General features: G+C 40.5%; 1 protein-coding gene across 2 annotated transcripts in view; it reads right to left on the bottom strand.

Moving 5' to 3' along the window:
* The window catches only part of STAG1 (STAG1 cohesin complex component), a 152,712-nt gene that overhangs the window by 44,034 nt on the left and 84,894 nt on the right, over nt 1–23,784 (bottom strand). For both annotated transcript variants that reach the window (XM_084212629.1, XM_084212628.1), the window contains 6 exons: nt 20,925–21,001; nt 19,574–19,778; nt 16,769–16,920; nt 12,259–12,332; nt 6,673–6,796; nt 2,343–2,441 (listed from right to left, as the gene is read on the bottom strand). In XM_084212629.1, coding sequence (XP_084068755.1) covers nt 2,343–2,441; nt 6,673–6,796; nt 12,259–12,332; nt 16,769–16,920; nt 19,574–19,778; nt 20,925–21,001 — 731 coding nt within the window. The remainder of the gene's footprint in view (nt 1–2,342; nt 2,442–6,672; nt 6,797–12,258; nt 12,333–16,768; nt 16,921–19,573; nt 19,779–20,924; nt 21,002–23,784) is intronic.

Raw genomic sequence — 23,784 nt, forward strand, 5'->3', positions numbered from 1 at the left:
CTCTCAGTTTGAATGGATTGAACTGAACACCAGCTGAACTGTGCAGGTCCATTAAATTCTGATGAAGAAATATAAATAAGCAGCCATGGAACTGAAAGTGGCAGTTAGGTCAATTATTTTCCAAAGAGGTGGTGGTAGAGTCTGTGGTGGCAAGACATTTAGCTAATGTGTCAGAGATTCAAAAAGCATTAATTTGGGACTTTGCTCCATCCTGGTGCCAAAGGCCACATCCCTGACAGCACAGCTGTAAATCCAAGTGCAGGCATTTGGGCCAGGCCAGCTTTTTGTTCTCTTGATGTGGCAGAAACTGAAAGTGATTAATCATTATGTTAAACAAATCTGTTCTCTAGGCTCACAGAGACTTTGAGCACACCTTTTCCTCTATTTTATTTCATAACAATAGAGATTTCTGTAGTAAAACCAGCTTTTATGGGACAGAAGAAAGATGAATTCCTAACAAGGCTCCCTTCCCTCTGAACCTCTTTGACAGAAATGAAAATTCCTTGTACCATTCCAAGGCAAGCAGCAATGCACAGGCTAGCCTAGCTTCCTTTAAAAGCTGTGAAAAGCAGGATGTATTTAGAGGTTTCATGTCCTGTAGCTTTCTGGAGTACGTTACAGAGTAACTATTGCCCAAAGTGTCTCTAATTGTCCTGAAAGTTTTGCAGGTGCATGGGAGAGTTCAGCCTCAAAGCAGTCTTTTCCTTCACAAATTATAGGATCCTGACAAAGAAGCATCTAGCACATTTTTTAGTGAAGAGAAGAAGATAAAAGCCCACGAGAGCTTTAGTGACCAATTTTAAAATAAATGGAATTACAGAAGCAGTAAATAATCTAAATCTGCACAGATGGAACAGGAAAATCAGCATTGGATTGTCCATTTTTCTGGTTGTCCTGTGAGGATAAAGCAAAGCAGACTTATGGAGGCATTAGAGAATAACTTTGAGGTCTGAACCCGTTTACCAGATTCTCTCTTATGAGAGAAAATTTTGTCTTTACTGCAACAGTCCCAGAAAGTGGCTTTATAAAACTAGAAGAATGCAGGTCCTTGGGTGGTCTCTTAAAATGATTGAGATTTATCTCCTACTTTAGTCAACTACACTTAGTTCATTTCTGGCAGACATTTAATTAATCTGCCCTTTAACACTTATCTTAAATGAAGGAGACTATTAATAAAGAGTCTGCTCTATTATATAATTATCATTTTGGAAAAAAGCCTTCCTTAATATTTAGGCTTATTGCAGGTTAAGCATGTTTTTTCTGCATCTCAAGTGAATGTGGAAAAAGGCTGACTATCATGTTTTCATACAGGGAGAATCTACAGGGAGAAGTTTAAGCCTTGTGCACAGTATTTATAAATATTTAAATCTCCACTTTTCTAAACTGAATTTTTATCAGCATTATAATAATGATTTAAGTTAAAATAAACCAGTCAGCTCTGTTTCTTTTCTAAACAATTTTTTAAATCAGCATTCTAGTAAATATTTAAATTAGATAAATGAGTTTTTCCTTGGGGGTAGCCTTTCCCACAGTAGTGTGTTCTGCAGAACACAAAAGCCATGGGGAGAGGGAACAGCTGACAGGATGGCAGTGCCTGAACCCTCTCCTCACCAGGCATCCAAACAAGAGCAGGGACAGTGTTTCCACACCCATCTCTCCAGACAGTTCACTTACAATAAAGCAGTCAGACCACAAAGTGAATTAACAGCCACATTCTTATCCAGGTATTACATAAAAAGTTTGTGCTAATAAAAACCCCATGAAATATACCCCAGCACGTCTCTCCTGAAGGGCCAATCTGGCTCAAGGGGTTTGGAAGCCCAATGTGAACTCCTGTTCTGCAGCAAGGCCAGTTCACTGTGTAGAGAACTGTGATGGCACACAGTCCTCTACACAGCCAACTGTGTAGACTGTCCCTCCAAACACAAGCACATATTGAACTAAAAAAGCTGTGTAACAAACAATCTTTCATTATAGGCTGCTACTTTCAGCTATATTTTAGATTGTGTTAGTATACATCCTTTAAAATCAATAAATCTAAAATTAATTAAGTACAGGCAGATTGAATAAGGACAATATATAAGCTATGAATAATACATACAGACAAATAATCATCCTGGTTAAGTCTGACAAATCTTCCAAGATAAACCTGTGAAACGGATTTGGCTTAATTTCAGCATTCAGTACCACAGTTTCAGTGGTGCAGTTACAAGCCTTGTCACAAACTAACAAGTTTATTCTTAATAGACATGACTCAAAAGACCACAACAGGATGATAACACTTTTACCTTCTGTCCTCCTTCCAACATTTCCTCTTATTTCCTTCCTGTATTTCCTCTTACCTTGAATCTATTCGTGAACAGCTCCAGTTTGGGAAACAACTCTCTGTTGGTATACAGACTCTGAAGAGCTTTCAAACACTTCAACCTCACTTCACCTTGCTAAATAAAAAACACTGAGATTAGCTGTCAGAATACTTTAACCAAATACACATGAATATTAAAAAACATAATACTGTAATTTGTTTAATGTACATTTAAAATGTTATGCAAATGACCAAAGCCAATTTGCAATTTAGCTGAAAACCAAAACACACACACAGTCACCTACAACGTTGAATTTCTTCCTATTTGCATACAGAAAGAATTCACGTGCCATCACTTTTATGTCTGTTAGTGCTTCCCTTTCAAGTGACTCCACAAAAAGATAAAGAATGCAGCTAGTAAATCCAAAATAAGGATGTAGGATCTCGAAGTGGTTGGTGTAGGCAGTGTGGCTGTTTGTCTTCAGGAAGGAGCTCACAGGCCCATGACTGACAGCTCACGTTCACAATCAGTGCACAGAGGCTCAAAAGGACTGGGCACGGGCTCAACAACCCAGCTAGCCCCAGGGACAGGGACACAGGGCACACACATTGCATTTGTTATCCCCACATGTTTTACATTCCATCCCTCTCAACAGGACAGCGCAGGCTGAAGGATGCAAAAGGTGTAAGAGATCCTCCAGTGGGGAGCAGGCTGCTGCCACAGGAACAACGCATCTGAGCCACAGCACGAGGAGCCTGTGGGAAGAAGGGTGGCTTGTGTCCCTGTGCCTGAGCTGTGCTGGTGACAGCAGCTCATTCCCAACTGCTGGGGACTGCTTTGGTCTGGTGGGCTGCAGCAGGAAATGTGGGTGTCACAGGACAGGGCCTGTGGATCAAGGCTTGTGTCCTGCAGGAACACTGCTGATGAAGAGAGGGACTGGATCCCCTGTGCTGCAGGTGGACAACTCAACTGCTCCAGACTGGCAAACTATGGATTCTTGTTGAAAAATATTTGTGGATAGGGAAAAGGTTATAAACAGAAATCTACTCAAACATACTCTGTAGTTCACTGCAGTGTCAATTTACTTTTATGAAAGTGAAGACACTACAGAGTGGAGGAGCGGCAATGTGCCACAGACCTTCAAAACACCACACATGAGATCATTCTTCATAACTCTGAGAATCATCCAGGTCACAGGAGCTTTGAACACCCCAAACACCTTCTAGCAAGGAAGTAATTGGGTGGGAATGCTTGTTAGGTTGATTCTTAAGAAACTTATGCCAGTGTAAAAGTTGCAAACAGGGATGGACAGGAAGGCTAGCAAGAGAGTAAACTAAGAGATGAACTTACTTAACTAATTAATTCATTAATTAATTAGGAGGTCAAGCACAAGAGGAACATCTGTTCCAGAGGATCCTGGATTCATCCTCTCCACAGAAAAAGACAATAAGCAATGTAAGAGGAATGCAAAGAAAGAAAAAGCATTTTCTTATATGTTAGGAACTGGTTTTAAGAACCATGACTGTCCAGGTATCTAGAGACAATCAGAGTTTCAAAACAGTTCCACACATCAATGAAGTAGGGGAAAATTAAGACTGAACAGTCTAATCTAACACTCTTATTTTTAAGAGAGCTTTTTACTGCAATTATATCATAGTTTATAAACTTTAAATTTATGCTCCCAGATATACAGGAATCAAAAAGATGCTTAAAAGCAGAGAAAGGCAAAATCTGAAAGCCACATTCAAATGAGAATCTAGAAAAAACCAAAAATCCCTATAGACATTTGTTTGAAATCAGGGAGACATGATTAACATACCAAATATAAGAATTTTCCAAGTTAGAGAACTAAACTTCTCTATTCTACCTCTGAAAGACTACATTGGAGCTACTACAAAACTATTCCTCCCTGTGGTTTAATTTGTATGTCTTTGTGAGTGGAAGTAGCTTATGGCTATTGCCTCAGCCTTCATTTTTAAATACCAATTAGAGCAAAAATATCTCCTGATCAAAGCAAAGCAAAATCAAGAAACTTGGGTACCAGCTGGCAGTTTTTTCAGGCAGTGCCAATGAAAACCATGCTGTTAAGGGATCTTGTACTTCTGGAGGGTTTGCATTTTCAGTTGGCTCTTACTCCATCTTTTTCCAATATATTCTTCCTATTGCACCTCCACCCTCCCTTCTGTGCCTCCCAAAATGTCTCTCTCCATTCCCTCCCTTTTCATTATTTGACACCTGCCCCAGGCTCTTCGCCATTCTGCCTACAGTCCGTCTCACTCTGTAAATGACACATCCACAACATCAATAAAACCTCACCACCTATCAGGTGGACTGGGACATTAAACACATCAGTGATTTAAAGACTTAGAACCCCAGGGCACTTCTGTGGCCTGCCAACAAAAAATCTTACAAAGCAGAGGAAGAGCAGTGTGATAGAATTCTGCTGTGCCTGGTCCAAATGGTCCAGTTTTTTATCCTAACACTGTAATTCAAAATCTCTCTGCTATGAAAGAACATGTTGATTTTAAAAAAGCTGAGGTATAAATATGTGTTAAGGCTGCAGGCAGATGACTAGACCCTGGCCTGAGGTTAAACTAACAGAAGAGGGTGTGAGAAAATACTGCACATGACAAGAGAAATTGCTGGATGTGACAGATGAGAGTGTGAGATTCCACAGATGGGTAAGGGAGTGATGTGAGAAATGGATGGACTTCAAAGACACTAGGAGGGGGCTGAGAGCTGTGAAGTGCAACCCCACTACATTCTGGAGGTGCTACTTTGTGGAAATGTTCTACAAGGTTTAGAATGTGCTCCCAAAAATCCACTGCAATTATTCAAGGAATAATTTATTTAAATTACAAGTCCTAGTAAAACAAAGCCCTCCACAAACCTTAAATCCTGATTCTCCAACCTGAGCTGACCCCTCCCCACTGGTTTGCTAACTTGAACAATGATGTCCCCTGGAGCACAGCAACTTGTGAGGCACAGCAATGTCACCAACAAGGGACACAGAGCAGCAGAGCTCTGTCCCTCCAGGCACTGCCATGGCTGGGTTTCCATGTCCAGCATTCACTGGGACACAGTGCAGTGGCTCTGGGGCAGACAGTGGTCATGGCTCATAGGAGCAGTAAGCAGGATCTTCCTCCTGACCAAGTTTTGCTCAATAAGATCTAATGTAAAAGTTTAAGGAAAATTTGTAAAGGGAAAGTTTGAGAACTACAGGTTTGGAAAGAAATTTCATGTTTAGAGGATACTCTTAACAAGTGAACTGCTCATCCAAACGAAGGCAAGATGCAGATTGCTGGCAGCTGTAGTTAAAAGGACCAGCAGCAGCAGCTGACTTCTATCCTTAGTGAAAGCCATCATCTACATATCTCATGTTGTTTGGAATTCAGCACAAGAGTGACCAAGTCAGATCCTAAATATTAAGATGATGTTTGAAGTTATTGAAAAAAGTAATATTTTTCAAGAATCAGCTGTTAACTATCAGTTATGCAAGTCATCCAAATGAACTTGCAGACTGACAATTTTTTTTCCAGCAGTGCTCCTGGAAAAGGAGAATAGCTGAATCAGGATTCTGGAATTTGATGAGCATTTCAACAGTATTCTAAGCCTCCTTTTTATTCCTTGGATAGTGTTAGTAAGGGAATTTAAAGTAAAACAATTTATTCCAGTGGTTTTGGTGGGAGTGGGAGCACAGCCAGTGCTGGTGTACAAAACCCCCCAGAAAGAAGTGCACAGTCTTCTGTCAGCATCCAGAATGGGATCCTCTTGCTGCAGGAGCTGGGGGGTTACCATTAGTACTAAGAACTGTGCTGAGCCAGAAAAGCACCTCTCTTCCTTCCATATGGTGTTTCAACAATTTTCTGCAGAAAAAGCTAAAGAGAACCTTGAAAAGATTCTTCAAGATTCTTCAAGGAAGGGAAAGTGAACTGATGAGCACTCCACTGGTTGTGGAACCAGTGGTGTCTATTGAGGACCCAGAGAGCTCCTTTTTTCCTGTAACCTTTGGGCAATGTAAATGGAAGACACATGGAAATCCCTTTTCCATTCTGCTTCAGACACAGAGGCTCTCAGGGATGCTCTGAAAAGACTTCTTTCTCTTGTAATCAACAGAAAAGCACCATGGAAGGATTTCTGTCAAGATACTTCATCAGAGACTGACCACATGAAAAGCACATGGACCAAGCAGACTGGGAGTATTACCCCCTAATTTCAGCCAATACCTGGAAGTGACCTGATTGAAAGATACCAGGTGAAGAAACAGAACAATTTCTTTGTAAGCCAAGGATGCTGCTGTGCTGGGCAGCACAGTAGCAGCTGCCTCCAGTGCACTCTGCTGTGTGTGGGAATACACAATACTCACCCTGTCATGTAGTGTCCAACCAACATATTTTAAATAACTATCATTCAGGAAGGCATCACTGTACATTTTCATCCAGACACCAATTTCTTCAATACAGACAGCTCTAATCTCAGCAATAGCATCACTAATAGAGAAAAAGAAAAGAACAAGGATTAGCCATATTGCAGACAAATATCCTTCTCATTCCCATTGCCATAGCTATAGTATTTGCTTTTACTGGTCATGAACCTCACTGTGTGAGGCCTGTCACTGACCTTATTGCCATCTCACTGATTTTCTGTTCCTGTACATCCTTGAACTCACTGATCTAACAATTTCAGTGTTTATATATGCTCCTACATTTCCCCTCTATGCAAAGAAATTCTCACCCTAGTTTGCTTCTTAGTCTATTACTCCATCTTTAACCTCTCTCTTTTCAAAGAGAATTATGAACCCAAGCTACAAACCTCCTCTGGGCAATCATTTCTGAAACAGCATCACTGACATTTGCTTTGCAGCCCTGTCTCCAGCTCGAAGTACAGAACCATTGCAAGGTGGGAGAAGCTATTTTGTTTAGCCAAAGGCACCTGCCAGAGGAGCACAATGGAATTTGCTACACAAAGAAATCTCATTTCATACCCCCCATGAACACCCCTACAACAAAACCCACGAGAGTTTTGCACTTCAGCATTGGTTTCTCCCCACTTTCTTGCTTTTATCCTACATTCTGACTGTGGCAAGTCAGCAAAGATATCTCAGGCAGACCTATCAGCTGCTTAGTGAGGAGGGGTGGCAGGAAACTGGAGAGGTCACCTAAGGAGACCAGGATGGAAGTGCTTTCCATCTGATTGGCACTTTCCTGCCTGCCTGCCATGGAGCATGGCATCTTTACTAATAATGAAACAACGGGAAAAGGGATGGGGGCCATCTGTCCCTTCAGTAATTCCATCTCTGGGACATCTGTTACCATAAGAAATCACTTGTGCCTCTCCAGCTGGCACTGCCTCACAGCTCCAAATTTCAGCTGTAGTACAAGAAGAACACAAAGAGACACTGAACAGAAGAAGGGAATGTCTGGTGCTTTGCAAACACTGGAACTTGCTTGTAATTGAAACTCTTGCTTTGTATTTTTATGAAAAAAAATCTTCTTGGAAAAGTAATAAACATCAATTTAATTCTAAACCAGACCAACCAGAGCCCCGAAATGAAATTTAATTTATGGAAAGGAAAGAAAAATTCCACTCTTCAAGTAAAAATTGCAAAAATAAATAATTGATTACTTTCAGCTGTTCTGAAAGTAATCAATTTTACAAAATGCAAAAAAAAATGCACTCACTCTTCTGGGCAAGACACTGCACAGGTTCATAACCCTAACCCAGTGCAGCAAGCCCCTGGTGACTCCATACTGGAACTATGTACTTCCCTCCTGCAGGCTGTCCCAGCTGATCCAGTGCCTTTGCCCTGCCCCTGACTTTGCAGACCCTGAGCTAGAAGCCCAGGTCCCACAGGGACCATGAACCAAGCCCAGCATCACACATGGCCAGGGGGACCTCTCCAAGCAGGTCTCAGTGTTTGAATTCAACATGTAGGGAGGAAAGTGTACTGCTGTAACAGCAGGAAAGCACAAACAGCTTGCAATGCATTTAATGCAATAACATGAGGGGGACACCTGTGTGAATGCCACCAAACCACTGCCACTGTCTCTCTCTGCCTATGAGAAACATCAACTTTAACCACTTCCCAACAGCATCAATAAACCTGGTCTGTCCAGCTTCCTGAAGCTTCTGTAACCTCAGAACCAAGGTAAGGGGCAATCCACAATGGAGACAAGCTGCATTAGGAGCAGAGCAGGGCTTCAAACAAGTTGCTCCTACCAGGGATTTCTCAAACAGGTTTAAGTAGTGTAAGGACCAATGTGCTAAATATCACACCCAACGGTTAAAAACTGCATTCCTTATGGGAAAAGCAGCCAAAATGAAGACAAGCTTTAGTTTGAACTATGACTATAGTCACATATATATCTGTGTGTGTGTGTGTACGTGTTTAATGGTACATTGCTTCACACTGAACTAGATTAGCAATTCTCTTATATGGAGTTACTTGTAAGCTATTTTAAAAGAAAAATATAGGTGGACAAATGCAGGACTTACAGAAAAACCAAAAAGACTAGTAAACATAAATCAAGAAAAAAATGGGAAGCCACATCTGCAGCAACATGAAGTAGTGAGGAAGACATTCTTACTAGGGGATGACAGCCTGAGCCCTCACATCCAAGTAAGCTATTTCACCACCTTATAAATTTACTAACTGTAAAGGATTTTGGAAGGATTTAATGGCAATCCCAAAAAGAACCTAAATGTCAACAACTGTTTAATCATGCAGCCCAGCCAGCCAAAAAGCAAGAAAAATCATGTTTTCTCTAAGAGTGCATTCAAGCTTCCCTAGGCAGACAGTGAAAAACTGCTTCTTGATTCAAAAGCCTTCTCAGGGATCCCTCAGCACTACAGACACTCACTCCAAGCTGCTAATTAAAACAAAAAAAAAAAAAAAAGAAAGCTATTCAACTTAATAGGAGATTTAATACAATAAGAATTTAACATCTCCAGTATAATTGAAAATGAGACAGAATCAAGGATGTGAGACCAGCAAACAGACTCCAGCTGCCAGAGAAGCAGGGGAACTTGTGAGACAGCACTTCCTGTTCCACATCACCTTCTAGGCAGCTATCACTGATCAGAATCACTTGTGTTCCTGCAGGAACACTCCATGCCCATACAATGCTGTATCAAACACAATACAGTCAAAAAAATCCTTGAACCTTTGCTTTTAATGTGGTAATTGCTTGTCATTAAACTATAATTCTTTTCTTCTAATTTTTATACAGTTAAATACATTTTAGCTTCTGGTCATTATGAATTGTTTAGCTTTTTGAAAATATCCATTATTTCTGGATGACACAAGAACATACAAATACTAATTATACCTGCACTGGAAATGTTTTTGGAATAATGAATGCATTTTTAATTATCATAACTATAAATTAGTGATGTAAGCTTGTATTACTTGCCAAATGCTTCTAGAAAGAAAAAGAACCTGGTCCAGCACAGAGATGAAAACTAATGTGGCATCTACAGATCTTATACATGAAATATATTTAACCCTCTTTTCGCACAAAATGCAAAGAAAGGTCTACAAGGTGAAAATATTCACAGCACAATTCACAGCCTAAGTTCCTACTCTGGGTAAAGGGATCCCCCATGATGCAGCTTCTGAAAGGATTTGACAAAAGAGGTCCAGGTAAGAAATTCTGCATTTCTTTTTGAAATTTTGGCTTGACAAGGAAGGCCCATAAACCTTAGGACAAACCACAGCAGTGTCTGGAAACAGATTTTACCAGTGCCACTCCAAGTGCCACTCCAGTGTACCTTCCATGCCAAAGCACACACAAGAATTGTGATTAAGGCCAGCAGTATTCAGGACCTGAGCCACTGAGTCTTTGATGGATATTTGGGAAATATCAGTGTGCTCCTCAGGGTTGCTGCAGTGATTGTCAGCTTTGACCAAATCTGCTGTTCACACTAGACTAGCATTATACCTAGAAAACTATTCAGCTATTTCTGCAAAATTTTTTTTTTTTTTTTGAATCTTGATGAGAGAAGTGAGGACTGAAATCTTCCAGTAAATTGGAAGCAAATCTACAGAAAGAAGATGTAATCTCACTGCAACATTTGTCAGAAGACACATTCTGAATGAAACAGTTTTGGGAGTTTTGCTTAGGTCAAGGACTTGCTATTTAAGCTACAAAGGTCACTAAGCATGAATCACTGTGGCTGAGTCTGAATCATATTGAAGGATGGGACTCATTCTCTGGGAATAATTAAAATAACATTCTTTAGAAATCATCACCACTTGGATGGTCTAAGGCCTGTAAAATCATGTGAAGTTTATAAATAATTTGAACTGTTTGAGAGAAGGAAGGTTCAAGAAATTAAGAAGTTATGAAAGCAGATAATAGTTCACAATCCTTTACATTTTATCCCCCCTGGGCTTTGTTGCCAAGTAGCTGGGTTTCACAGAGATGTTTTCTCCCTCTATCTTCTCATCCAGCTGTGAGTGTAGGAGTGTCACTCTGTGCTCTCTGTTGTGTACTATTACTCACAGTTTGGTGTATGTTGTAAGAGACTCATTGTGGCTCCCCAAAAGGTCAGGGACAGCTCATGCTCACACATGTGGCTCTGGGGGCAGGGTAGGAACAGGTTTCTCCTGACCCCTCTGAACAGTGGCACAGGTGGTGTCACCGCCTGTCTGATTTCAGCCAATTCCCCAGGGGTCTAACAGGGCCTCCATGGGCACCTTTTTCCAGAACATGGATGGAGTTTATTGATTTGCCTCTCCTTTTTTACAGTAACATCAGCAAAATCGGATCTTTACTAGTGGTGGCAGGAGGCATGAAAAGAAACTTTTTTACAAAAGGAGGATTTCGAACGAAAAAGCAAAAGCACCAGAATGCAAACCACCAAAAGGCTGAGTCTTTTTCCTCTACTAAGAGGATATTTTAAACCACTGTTTTGTTTGATATAATACACTAAGTTCTGAAGGGGTAAAAATGGAAACACTCTCAGAATTTAATTTCTTCAGCTTTTTTACCTATGCCATGAAAGCTGCTCTCCTAGGTGTGAGAGCTACACTGATCCAGCACACTCGTGTACCTGCTGGCTCTGCATACCCATCCACCTGCTGCCAAGCAGCTCAAGGCTTCCTGACCATAAACCATGAACTTTCTTTCCACGTTCAGGTACTGAGGAGACACCCTCCAAAGCCACTGTGCTGCTCGCACTCACATGTTTGTCAGCACAAGCACCTTCCCAGTTTCCTGTGTGCTTTTCTCCAAATTACAATCATCCCTCTGTCCAACTGAACTGTGGGTTCCTCTTCACCTTCTAACCCCCTTCTCATACACCCTTTTTTCCTTCAATCTTTCTAAAAGATTCCATAAATTATAAACTTTTAAAGCAGAACTGAAATCTGAAAGGTTAATTGCATAGTTTGGTACCCTGGAATTTTATCTTTTGATTTCAGCAAGTCAATTAACATTTAAAGAGCTGGATGCACCAAGGTGATGCAGATGCTCTGAGGCATCTTGTGACACACAACAACCCTAAATCCATTTTAAAAGACAACTGCTCTCTGGTAAACCATATTCCAAATTTGTTGTTTACACCCAAGACATACAAAAGGAAATGCAGGCTGGAGAACAACTGCTATCCTATGATTCGCAGTAATTATTTGATTATTCTTTAGATATGCCATTTTTGTGCTCCCAACATGGACAACTTTTCTTTACAAAATGCAAAGATTCAAAGCCTATGTCTCCCACAACCCTTTAAAGCTGTCTACTGAATTAAAAGAAAGTTGTGTGGATGGCTGTACTGAGTTACGAATAGAGGTTACGATTTGTATATTCTTCCATAACTTCAAGTGGTTTTGACAGTGATCCTGCAGCATCTAGAATATTACATCAGAAGAAAATCAACCCAGAAACTGCCCTTGACTTTCCTTATGACCACACTTTGTTAGCAGAGCCTACTGGAACATGCATTTTCTTACCGGTATCTATGAACAAATATACCCTTAAAAATAGAGTTCATCATATTTTCGATTTCATCTTGGTTTTCTTGTAGCTGTGAAAAACAAAACACAAAATAAATAAAAGATCATTGTTTATTATAATTTGGTATTCTACAGTTCCCTACTAGGAAACCTTAGAAGACCTTGGAAGAACACTTGAGTAAATTCACCACTTCTGCTTTTCCAGCACACGCCTGTATTGTGTGCATATACATACAAATATTTACATTATATATGCAATATCTTAATGGAAGAAAATTAACATTCACTACAAACATCAATTTAGTCTCTCAAATTAGTTCTTTGAAGTGATCACAAACTTTTGCTACTGAAAATGAGACAGAGACAATGTGTGCAGTAATTTCAGCTGTGCTGTGCTCACAGGGAAACACAGAGCAGAATGAATGACAGCAGAAACAAAGCTGGTTACAGATTAGTTTTGAAAAAAATTAATGTTCTGTTAAAGGACAGGAGTTGAAGATATTCTCAATCTTAAATAAAAGACTGTCAGTTGCTTGAACTTCAGCACCCACAGTAACTGGGTTTCAGAAGCAGGAAGATTTCCAGGACTGGAGCACACCTGACATCCAGGCCTTAGCCTGCAAGGAACCAAACCCAATTCCAAATGAAAAGGTATTATGAGCATGCTTTTATAAATAAAAACATTTTCTTTAAAATCTTTTCACTTCCTGAGTAATATGAGCACATTTTGCAAGTACTATGGGAAGCTTACCTTGTGTCAATTAATATGTTAACACAACTTGGAATTAATTACAGTATTCTCATACTGTCAGATCTTGTACTAAACTAAGTATAACTTAATTACACCTAAATGAAGCTTTGTTAATAAGATGACAGCAATTTAATCCAAGCAGTTTTTGGAGCAGCCATCGTTCTTCCATCAAGGTGTTCATTACAGTCCAAGCACAGCACCACAATGTGGGAATGTAAATTTGCCCACACTCTCACAGTAGGAAAACCACAACAGAGCCTTACTGGTGGAGTGCACATATGCATAAAATAATTAAACCTGTATAATTATGGATGTATATATTTAACAGATAAAAGGTTTTAAAGCCAGAGGCAAAATTGTGATCAGCTGTTTTGACCTCCTGCATGGCATGAGCTGTGAAACACTTTTCCCTAAGGGCTTCTATTTTTCAGCCAAATATTTCTAATGCATCTTTCAGGTTGAGCTGAAGTAGCCTCAGAACTCAGGGAGTGAAGCCTCCCAGTTCACTGAAGTGTAAGGAGGCGCTGTCTCCATTTTGCATGTGGAGAAACCAAGGCACTGAGGGCTCCAGACTAAATTGTCAAAAGGCTGCCAGAGAAACTAATTTTACAATAATAAAAGGGAGTATGTACCAAGGGAAGAGCTGGGTCCACATCAGCTCTGCATACATGAACCAAGCATATTTAGACATGGCCTCTGGGAAAAGCACTATTTGCATCATCTGTGCAACCCAAATATGCACAGACTAAATGCTTGTTTGAGAATTCATAACCCAAAGGGGACTTTGAGTTCTTAACCACCCCTTAGCTGGATGGCTCCACAGGCTACAAGCAGGGAAACATCCACAGCAACATGGAGGCAGACACAGCCTAGCACAGGCTGTGCAGTAAAATGAGGATGGGAATGAACCAAGAAGCCTCAGGAGGCTTTCTGAAAAGCTACTAGAGCTCACAGAGAACTCAGGGAATGATTTCTTGGTATAAAACCACACCACAGAAGACAGGTAGGAGAGGATGGACCTTCTGAGTCATGAGAAAGTTGAGACTCTGGAAAAAGTGTACTTTGACATCTCTGGGAGTGGAAAGTGAAGCAGCATGGTAGAAGCCCGAGCAGCACAAATGACAGCACAGATGGCTTCCTCCCTCTTCTTCTGCACAGAATTTACAGTTCACTATAGACATGGTCAATTATCATCTAGTACAGGTATCCAGGTGCTGGGGCACAGCTGCTGTGGAAGCAGAATCAGAGATTCAGTAGGTCCATGCGAGGTCACTATTACCTCTGTGTACTAGCATTTAAAGGAAATAATTCTCAAATCTATTTTAGATTCAGTAATGAATTTTCTCTGAAACTCTAACTGCTTTCTACACTTTCAAGTTTTTCAAATCATGCACTCGAATCTGAGTGCTTAACCTCAAGTATCTTGAGGAAGCATCTGCGTCTTGGGATTCCTGCTCTTACCAATGCAAAAATGATTTAACACTCCCCCTCTTAAACAGAGGTAAAAAAATGAGAGAAACATTCTCTTGTTGACTCTGCAAGCAGGTGTGGAAGCTCAAAAAGACAGTATGACAAGCACAAAATTTAAATTACTACTAACAGATATTAAAAAGACAACTTTCTCTGCTTTTGGCATATTTCTACATAAATAATCCACTTGAGCTGAAAATCTCATTGATAAGACAGAGCTCCATGCATGGCTCTCCCACCAGGCATGTAGATGATGGTCTGAGAATGAAACACTTCAGGAAGTGCTCCATTTCCTCTGCTTCAGATAAACTTGATACACTCAGTTGGTGAACTGTCCCTCTCTCAGCTCATGAAGACCTGTGGTGGTGTTCACAGGGGTCCCAGGAAGAGGCAAGAGGCGAGGATCTGACTCCATGTTTCAGAAGGCTTGATTTCTTATTTTATTATATATATTGTATTAAAACTATACTAAAAGAATAGAAGACAGCATTTCATCTGAAGGCTTGCAAGCAAAGGAAAAAGAATGGAATGATAATAAAATCTTGTGACTGACCACACAGTCCAAGACAGCTGGACTGTGATTAGCCATTAATTAGAATCACATGAGACCAGTCAAAGATGCACCTGTTGCATTCCACAGCAGCAGATAATTACTGCTTACATTTTGTTTCTGAGGCCTCTCAGCTTTCTCAGGAGAAAAAATCCTAATGAAAGAATTTTTCATAAAATGTGTCTGTGACAAAAACCAACATATGCATATGCATGTGCTCAGGAGGGGTTGTTAGGACGGCACTTCACCAAAGAATCAACTGAGGAAGTGCCAGCACAGAATGCCACAGTCAATTCAGTGTATTTAAACAGTGGGAATATACAGTATTATGTCAGGAATTCTTCCACAGAGCATTAAGCCATCTAATCCTAACAGATCTCTTCTGCCCAGGTGCCCCTGGTGTGCACATACTTGATCTGGCTATTCCCAGGCAATGCTTTGCTCAGCTGTCATAAGCACTGAGATGAGAGCCCCTGAAGACACAGAGCCAAAGGTAAGGACTAAGAAATGTTCCTTCTCCTGTCAAGGCTCCCCAGCCCTGTGCAGCCTGGGCATCCTTGCTACAGCTCCCCAAAGAGAGGATGTCCTGCAGCTCTGAAAGAGCGGCCAGGGAACCGGCACAGAGGAGTCCCCAACCACAGAGCCACCAGCCCAAAGTAATCAGGGGAATTAGTGGCTTTGTTCTCTGCAAATTCAAAGCAACAACCAACAAATGTGGAATACAAACTCTCTTCCAGCTATTTTGTGTTTCAAAATGCTTTAGAACTCACATGCAATTTAATATTTAATTTAAAATGTTTCTCTCACAGTTTAGGCCGGAGAGATTGTTCTTGCATTGTACCTTAATGCATGCTTTTCAAGAATTATGCAAACCAAATAAAGTTGTGCTACAAGTCATAGGGGTAAAATAAAAATATGTAATTGTAATTATCCCCAGACAAAGACTACGAAGTCAAGCAATTCTCAGTCAAAGTTACACCTAAAGGAATTCAAGGTGCACACAAGCAAAGCACCCAGTCTTAATTGCCACAGAGTAAAACAGTGGTGGAGAAAATTCAAAACTAGTATATTAAAAATCATAAATTTAAATCTAATACAAACTTTGATTTTTCAATTTCTTTTATGAGTTTTACTTGGCATCTTGGCATCTTTACTTGGCATTTTTACACATTACATATGTTTGTTTCCTGTGATATAATACTTTATTTAGGAATGATTACAGCAACCTTCTAATGGTTTTTCTCACCTAATGCCAGGCTGGTACTTACTAAAGGCGACTTTAATGTCTCCCTAGCTCCTTCTCCCTGAGAACAGGTGCTATAGCCTCAACTCCACAGTGTTTCCTGAAAGCAGCTAAAAAAGAAGTAGCAATGAGACACTGTGGAATAACTGCAGTGATCGAGGGGAAAACTGGGCAGTGCAGGGAGGGAACGTGTGATCCTCTTGTCAGAATTTTTCTGCATCACCAGAACAGTGACTGCTTACAGTCTGAGATTCTTTCTTCCTGGTCATTCATAGAAGCTTGAGAACAGAATTCTCCTTTGCGTGCAGAACAGCACCACAAACTCAACTGAATGTGGCAGTACAGGATTTAAGTAGTCTGCTTGAAATCACACAAACACCACTGCAGAACTAAGTTCTTTCTCACTGTGGTACTCAAGTCACAAACCACCCTGGGCTTTCTGTTGGAGGGAATGTACATGAACCAGGAAAAAAAAAATTGTCTTTTCACTTGCCTCTTTTCTTTTCTGAAGCAGCAGCTCCAATCTTTCATTAGCTCTTTTGCCAATCATTTTGTTTCTCTCAGCTTCATACTGCCTCTGTGTATTGTCCTGATGAATGCTCAGGTTTAAGGCAACATTCACAAGAGCAGTCATAAGCTTCATAGCTGCAAAGGCACAAGACAGATTATGACTCTTTACCTGTAGTCAGGGCTCAGGAAATATTTTCTCAGCAGATCCATTTTCACAGCAAAAATCCTCTCAACCCTGGCACAGCCATCTGCATAGGCACTTCCACCCAGGCAATACCCAGGTGATTGGCCCATAGTCAGAAAGCAGAGTCTATACCCCACACTGAGCTGCAGACAGTGCTCATTGCTGTCTTCTCCAGACAAGCTCTGAGTGCACCAAGGAGCCAACACCTGAGCCTGCAGCATCAGGGCACCATGAAGGCAGCTGCTGGGGAGTTACAGCCATTTCTGCACAGGAGAGGGCCAGCAGAAAGGGCTCCATACTAAGGGTGACCTTAAGCAATGGCTGCTGAGGATGGCTCAGGTCACAAGGGACCACAGCACAGCTTCTGTGAATGCAGGTCTGACATTGCTTGGAAGTCAGCCATATAAAAATGTAATTTTTATTTTCACACATGCTGGATATGATATTGCTTGTGTCTGGTTTTTGGTACTAAAATTTATTTTTACAAAAAACATTAATAAGGGCCTTCCCAAAGTTCTGTGTGGTTACATAGTACAATACATTTTACAATATTGAAAAAACAGCAAAATAATGCAACAAACTATCCCATCCTCTCTGTGTGCTCCTCTAAATATGCAGCATTGCTTCAAGGTAGAAAAGCAACCACACAAATAGAGAAGTGAGGCTACTTGGATTGATTTGCACTGCTATAGCTCAAAACTGGCAACCTACAGGTACTTCTTCCCACAGTGAATAATCTCTTATTCCAACTGACTAGCATAGAGGAAAACTGAAAACAAGGACCTACAAACACTCCTTCAAGAAAAAAATGCCAGTCTACAAATAGATTTTCAAAAGCATTTTCAAGAATGAGCTCAATGGCATCATGTTGACATCTGCTGTTTGGGACTGCAATACAATTAAATGTGCTAAAAAGAGCTTGAAGGAAATTTGTAGAATCAAAGCAAAGCCTCAAGCTTGTTACAACAAGCAAATAAGTAAATAAATGGCAGGTACTGTCACTGGTAAATGCTGAGATCTTTAGCAGCTCCTATCCATGAAGCAATGTTAGCTAAGTGTGTCATTAATGCAAGAAGTGGCTGAAATAACTGCAGTCAATTGTGATGAACCTCAGCTTTAGCATCAGCTTATTCTTGCTGCAACCTTCTAGCTACAGAATCCATTCCAAACAGTGGAAACTCTTTATTCTACAGAGCACAGGTCTTGGGAAATAACTGTTTTAAGTGCTTCTGTTTCCTGTCTTTTAATCAAGCCCCTCATACTTTCCGAACATCCACCCCATGCAGGGATGGACCAATCAATCCCAGGGACCAGAGTGCAGACCTCATATAAACTCTTCCCTATGAACCAATCAACCACAGTCTGAGCAAACAGCAAATCAAAACCACCCAGAACTGCAGACAGCATCAGATGGAAGGGAATAGTTTAAATAACAGGCATGGATTTCCAGCAGGTTATCTAGGCTCAAACAGTGCTCACCTTGGAATACTGAACTTGAAGAGGAAACTCCAAACCTGGAAGCTTAAGCCTGCATAATTCACGGTTTTACCATCCCATTGCTAAGTGTGGTGAAGAACACAAGGGAATGCGTTTCCAAAGGAGTTCAGTCACTGTGAGTTGAAGGGTTTGGGTTTCAGTTTTAAAATCAAAATCCACTCAAATCTGGAGTTGTTTTTTCAATATAATTGGAAATCTGCCTCTTTCTTTGATTCATAACAAGAGATGAAATTTTAAATAAATTCTGATTGTATTTGGTCAACACTGGGTATTGGTACACTTGAAACTGAAAAAAAGTGTATGCGGCTGACTGTGGAAAGACTAAATAGTGATAAATACTGGTCAGAGGAACATTCAGATTATGAAAAATGTCTGCTGTAAGAGTTTCAAATATCTGGTATGATCTATGAACCTTGCAATAAGATGGATTTCTTACCACCTGACATGACCAGCTGTAGACACCTACACCCAAGCCAGCCACTCCAGTAGCGCTTTGTAATTGAGAAAAATAGTTCCTTGTGGAGAGCAGTTCATTCCTCTTAGAGGAGACATCTCATGTAGGTGTGATGAAATACACATGGAAAGCCCATTTCTATCTAATGATACACCCAGGGCTTTCCTTAGGTGAGGCAGCTGCACTAGAAGGTGGTATGGCTGCAGGCAGAGGACAGGGAGCCTTACAACCATGACCCACTAATCCCAAACCTTATGCTTCTCCAGAGTTAAGGCACAGATTACCTTTGATAATACAACTGTCCTGATACTTCTTTAGAATAAATTTATACTCTAAAATATATAATTACACCAACATTCTGTACAACAAGTGAACAATTAATAACAAAATACAAGACATAAGCATGCCACTCCTGATTGTCAGGATTCACTGGAGGCCCTGGGGATGACAGGAATCCCTATGTGCCTCAGAACTTTCCAAATAAAAAAGGAGTATTTTAAGTATAGTTGTACCATATGTGGTACATGGATTTGATGAAGCTTCCCACGGTTTTACCGTTGGTCAGGGTCCACCCCAATGCAAATGACAAGTTCTCCTGGCAGTGGATAAGCAGCAGCAATTGTGTGACAGAGCCCCCCAGGCAGCTCACTCACCAGCCAGCGTGCTGGTGTGCCGGAAGGCGCGGACCTGCGAGTCGGAGAGGCCGGTGAGCAGCGAGATCACCGTGTCCATCATGTACTCGTCGTAGATGATGCTGTACTGGCACTGCCGGATCAGCACCCCGATGAACTCGCAGAAGTTGGAGCGGAACTTCTTCCACTGAGGCCCAGGCATGGTCAGGGGATAATCACCACTGTCCTGCAGAACCACAGAAGAAAAAGATCAAGTATTAAAGGTGTCCCCATTTGATTTATTTTAATGTTGGTGTACCCATTGTGGTCTATGGTTCTAAAATAAACATTATCTTGTTCCTTCAAGCCAAGGGAAAATAACAAATAAAAACAACACATTATTCTTCAATAAACAGGGAGGTTTATTGGCATGAAACCACTTTTGCAAAGATGTCATTGTAACTGTTTTCTACTTGCAGTATTGGCTCTGTATAGTCCAAAATAAATATCAAGACTCAATTCTCTTCCTTGTATCCTTGGTTAGGAAGTGGGAGCAAAGGATGAGACCGGAATATTTCAAAGTATTTATGGTCAAAACCTGAAAAAAGGCTTGTATGATTGACAGTTTGTGTCATTCTCCATCCACTTAAGGTTAATATTAAGTGGATGCTTAACTTTCTGAATCACAGCCTTGGCATTTCATTTAGAACTGGTCAGAGGCACTGCTGTCCTACAGAAACTCCTGCTCCAGCTTTAGTTTTCCTCACTAAACAAAATGAACGCTCAGAATACTCAGCTTTTTATACACAAAAAATAAAAAACCACAGTTCAAAAATCTCAAAACTAAAAAACATTCACCATTAGGAACACTTTTATTTTGAAAAAAGATACCCAGTCTGAATTGTAATTTACTTGTTTCAAACAAAATGCTCAGATCTTTTGAAAGATTATTTCTTTATAACTGTTTCAAAATGGTAATTTTCATGTCAAGTTCCTATTTGGTTTAAATTGCTATTTAAAATGCACAAAACATTAATTTGCTCAGAGAAAACAGAGCAGAATCCTGTAATCCTGTCTCATGAATCTGATGTGTCAGGAATCTGGAGCTCTTTGTTGTAAGATGGCACTCCCAAGAGCTGAAGTTCAGCACCCAGAATGCCACCACCACTCTCAGTGGGATGAGGGTTCTCCAGTTCCTCTTCCTGCCTGCCCTGATGAACATCTCTCCGCCCTGCTTCTCTGCATCCAACAGCTGAAGTTGCTGCTTTGCTTGTCAGTGCACTTTCCCACACTGAGACATTATTTATCCACTAGCCACTGCATTTTTAATTTAAACCAGAAGTATATGGTAATGTATTTCATAATGCTTTAAACAACTATTTGTATACTCTACCTCATCAAATTCTTCTGTCATTTTCCTTATGATTTCTGCATTTTGCATGTTCCTGAACATTTCAATTCTTACCGTACCTGTAATGTAATGAAAGAACAAAATAAATGAACACAACATGATTTTGTTACATCAAAATATCAGTTTTTCTGCTGCTAAACAAACAGCTCAGTGATACATATAAGAGTATGCAGAGTGCAACAATAACAGGAATGCTTTGAAAAAGGCTGTCTCTTGAAAAAGTAGGGAAAGAGGAATCATCTGTCCTGTAATGCGCTTTCAAACCAGGAATTAGTATCATTTTCCATCCTTCCGCTCTTTGCGGCCAAGCAGAAGTGGTAAAGCAGGAGGACTAGTGTCATGTCTGCAGCTGCCCAAGGCTTTCAATTTTGTCTGCAAAATCAAAGGAGCACCATCTTTCATTTTCACAGCCACTCCTGATGGTTCTGCACTTTCCATGCCGAGTGCCCTGGATGACAGATATCCACATTCTCTATGCACCCACTGAGAGGTTTCACACTGCTCAGCCCAGGACCAGTATGGTTTCTTGACTGAGGCATATTTTCCACACCAAAGGCTCCAAAGAGCTCAGCCAAGACATGAGCCAGCTCAGCACCAGAAGCAGCAACTGTATCACTGTTATTCTTTAATGAAGATCTTCCACTCTTCCCTGTTACCTAAACACTGGAGTTGATAGGATTAATTTTTGCATTGTAAATCAAACAAAGTTACCAAAATTGAAAATAGAAGAACACAATAGCTATAAATGAAAATTCTTGTGTCTTGATTAAAATTCAATCAGTATACAAATAAAGTTTTCTGACATATTATTGCCTCTGCAACTAGACACTATCTAAATATCTAACCATACAACCCAGAGCAACTAAGATTTTTTTTTTTTTGCTGCTGCTGCTGCATGATCTTCTCTTCATCACTTCACAATCTTCTTTTGTTACTGGAGAAAATTCAGAAAAATTAAGCAAACTGCAGAGCTACAAAATCCATCCCAACATCATTAACATTACAAAGAGTAAGTCTCTCAGGTTTCGCAAAAAGTTCAACCGGATTAATGAGCCACTGCATGGCTTCAAAAATTCAGACTATAATAGAAGCAGCTTAACAGCTAACAGTACTAGTCATTCTATAAAGGATAAATAAAGGTAATTTAAACATCCTAAATATTATGCAAATGTTTTCATTCTGGTATTTTATTCCTTTAAAAAAGAGCATTAGAAATATATGCATTTCAAAATATGCAAGCACAGTTAGAGCACACCAAGTCTCTCTATGTTAGTACAGGTACAGTTTTACAAAGCAAATGAAATACTGATTTCTTGAATTGCCTTTGCTTCTTCCTGAAATAATATTTGTTATCTACTTCATACTGGGTAATACTGTCAACCTCAGTTGTGACAATGGCAATTTAATTTTGTGCATGGTAATTTTCATACCATTAAGAAACAATTACTAATGCAATATATCAACATAAAACCAGGAACCAAGAGAACACCACTATGTGACAGTTGAAAATATATTTTCTCAGCTTGGAAATCATCTGTACATGCAGATATATTTTAATCTTTCCCTCAATCCTGAAAGTTTTGTTTTGGCTAAATGAAGCAGTTTCCCAGTATGTCTCAGAGCAGTGGACAGGTACTATTGCGAAACCCCTCTGCTGCAGGAATGCTCCTTTCTCTCACTGCATGCTGGTTCTGCTGCTCTTCCCACTGGCAGCACACCCCTCAGTCAAAGAGGAACCTCCTGACCTTTGCTATTTACTGGTTTATAGCCCTGATTCTAATGTTATTCTTATCTATTTATGGCTTCTTCTAATAACCTGCCATAGCCTCAGTTTCTCCGCAGTCACGGCCATGTTTACCTTTCATGAGCAGAACCCAGAGAGCACCAGCCCTCCCTGGGCACTCGGAGGGTGTCACTGATCCCCAGCTGAGGCCGGGGAGATCCTCCAACACCTTCCAACAATGGTGGTGCAGTTCTCTGGGACCAGGAGGCAGGGTGTGCACACCATGAGACACGCTCCCAACATCTCCCAGGGCTGCCAGGGTGCGCAAGAGCTCCAAGGGCTGCCAAGGGAGCATCAGCAAGCGCTCGGAGTGGAGAACAGCACTTACCCACTGCTCTGCCCCATTCCTTCCCCCACTTTTCAGGACCCAGTTTACAGAAGTCATGGAAAGCACAAGGAGTGTTTCTGCTTGTCTGGCAGTAGGCAATGGCTCTGGCCTGACTGTTTTTGCTTCCACCATGTCTCCCCCAGCCAACCACAGCACAGCCCCATTTGTTTTTCTGGCAAACTCATTTAACACTGTAAGTATGCTGCGAAAGTTTTCATCAGATTTCATGGCGACAACACAACATTTCAACATTACAGTGGTCAACATTATTCACACCCATAGTCTTGAAGATTAGTGAAAAGCAAAATTTTCCCATTTCCAGGTGAATCCTTAATATGTAACAGATGGTCTATAAAGTACAACTGAGGAGTGGCGTACATCCCTGAAATCTTTCCTGACTCGATTCACTTTGTGTCCTTTTCTAAGCTGAGTTTTACCTCTGCCATGAAGCTCTCACTCTGTATTTAGTGAAGAGAATTGAAATTATCTTAATCCATTAAAAATTGAGAAGCCTATTTTACTTCAGGACTAAGTTCTCAGTTAAAACCTATTCACATACATTGTGTTTTAAAAAGTCTTCTCAATTACATGTATTTCCTAAATTACCAAAGTCCAGTTTAACTTTCAAATAAAACAGGTATCAACATAATTTGTCAATAATCATAGCACCCAACACAGCCTTTAAGAGTGAAAAGAAAAAACCCACACAGAGCCCAAAACTTAATTTCAAT

This window comes from Fringilla coelebs (assembly GCF_963513975.1).
Source record: "Fringilla coelebs genome assembly, chromosome: 10".
Lineage (NCBI taxonomy): Eukaryota > Metazoa > Chordata > Aves > Passeriformes > Fringillidae > Fringilla > Fringilla coelebs.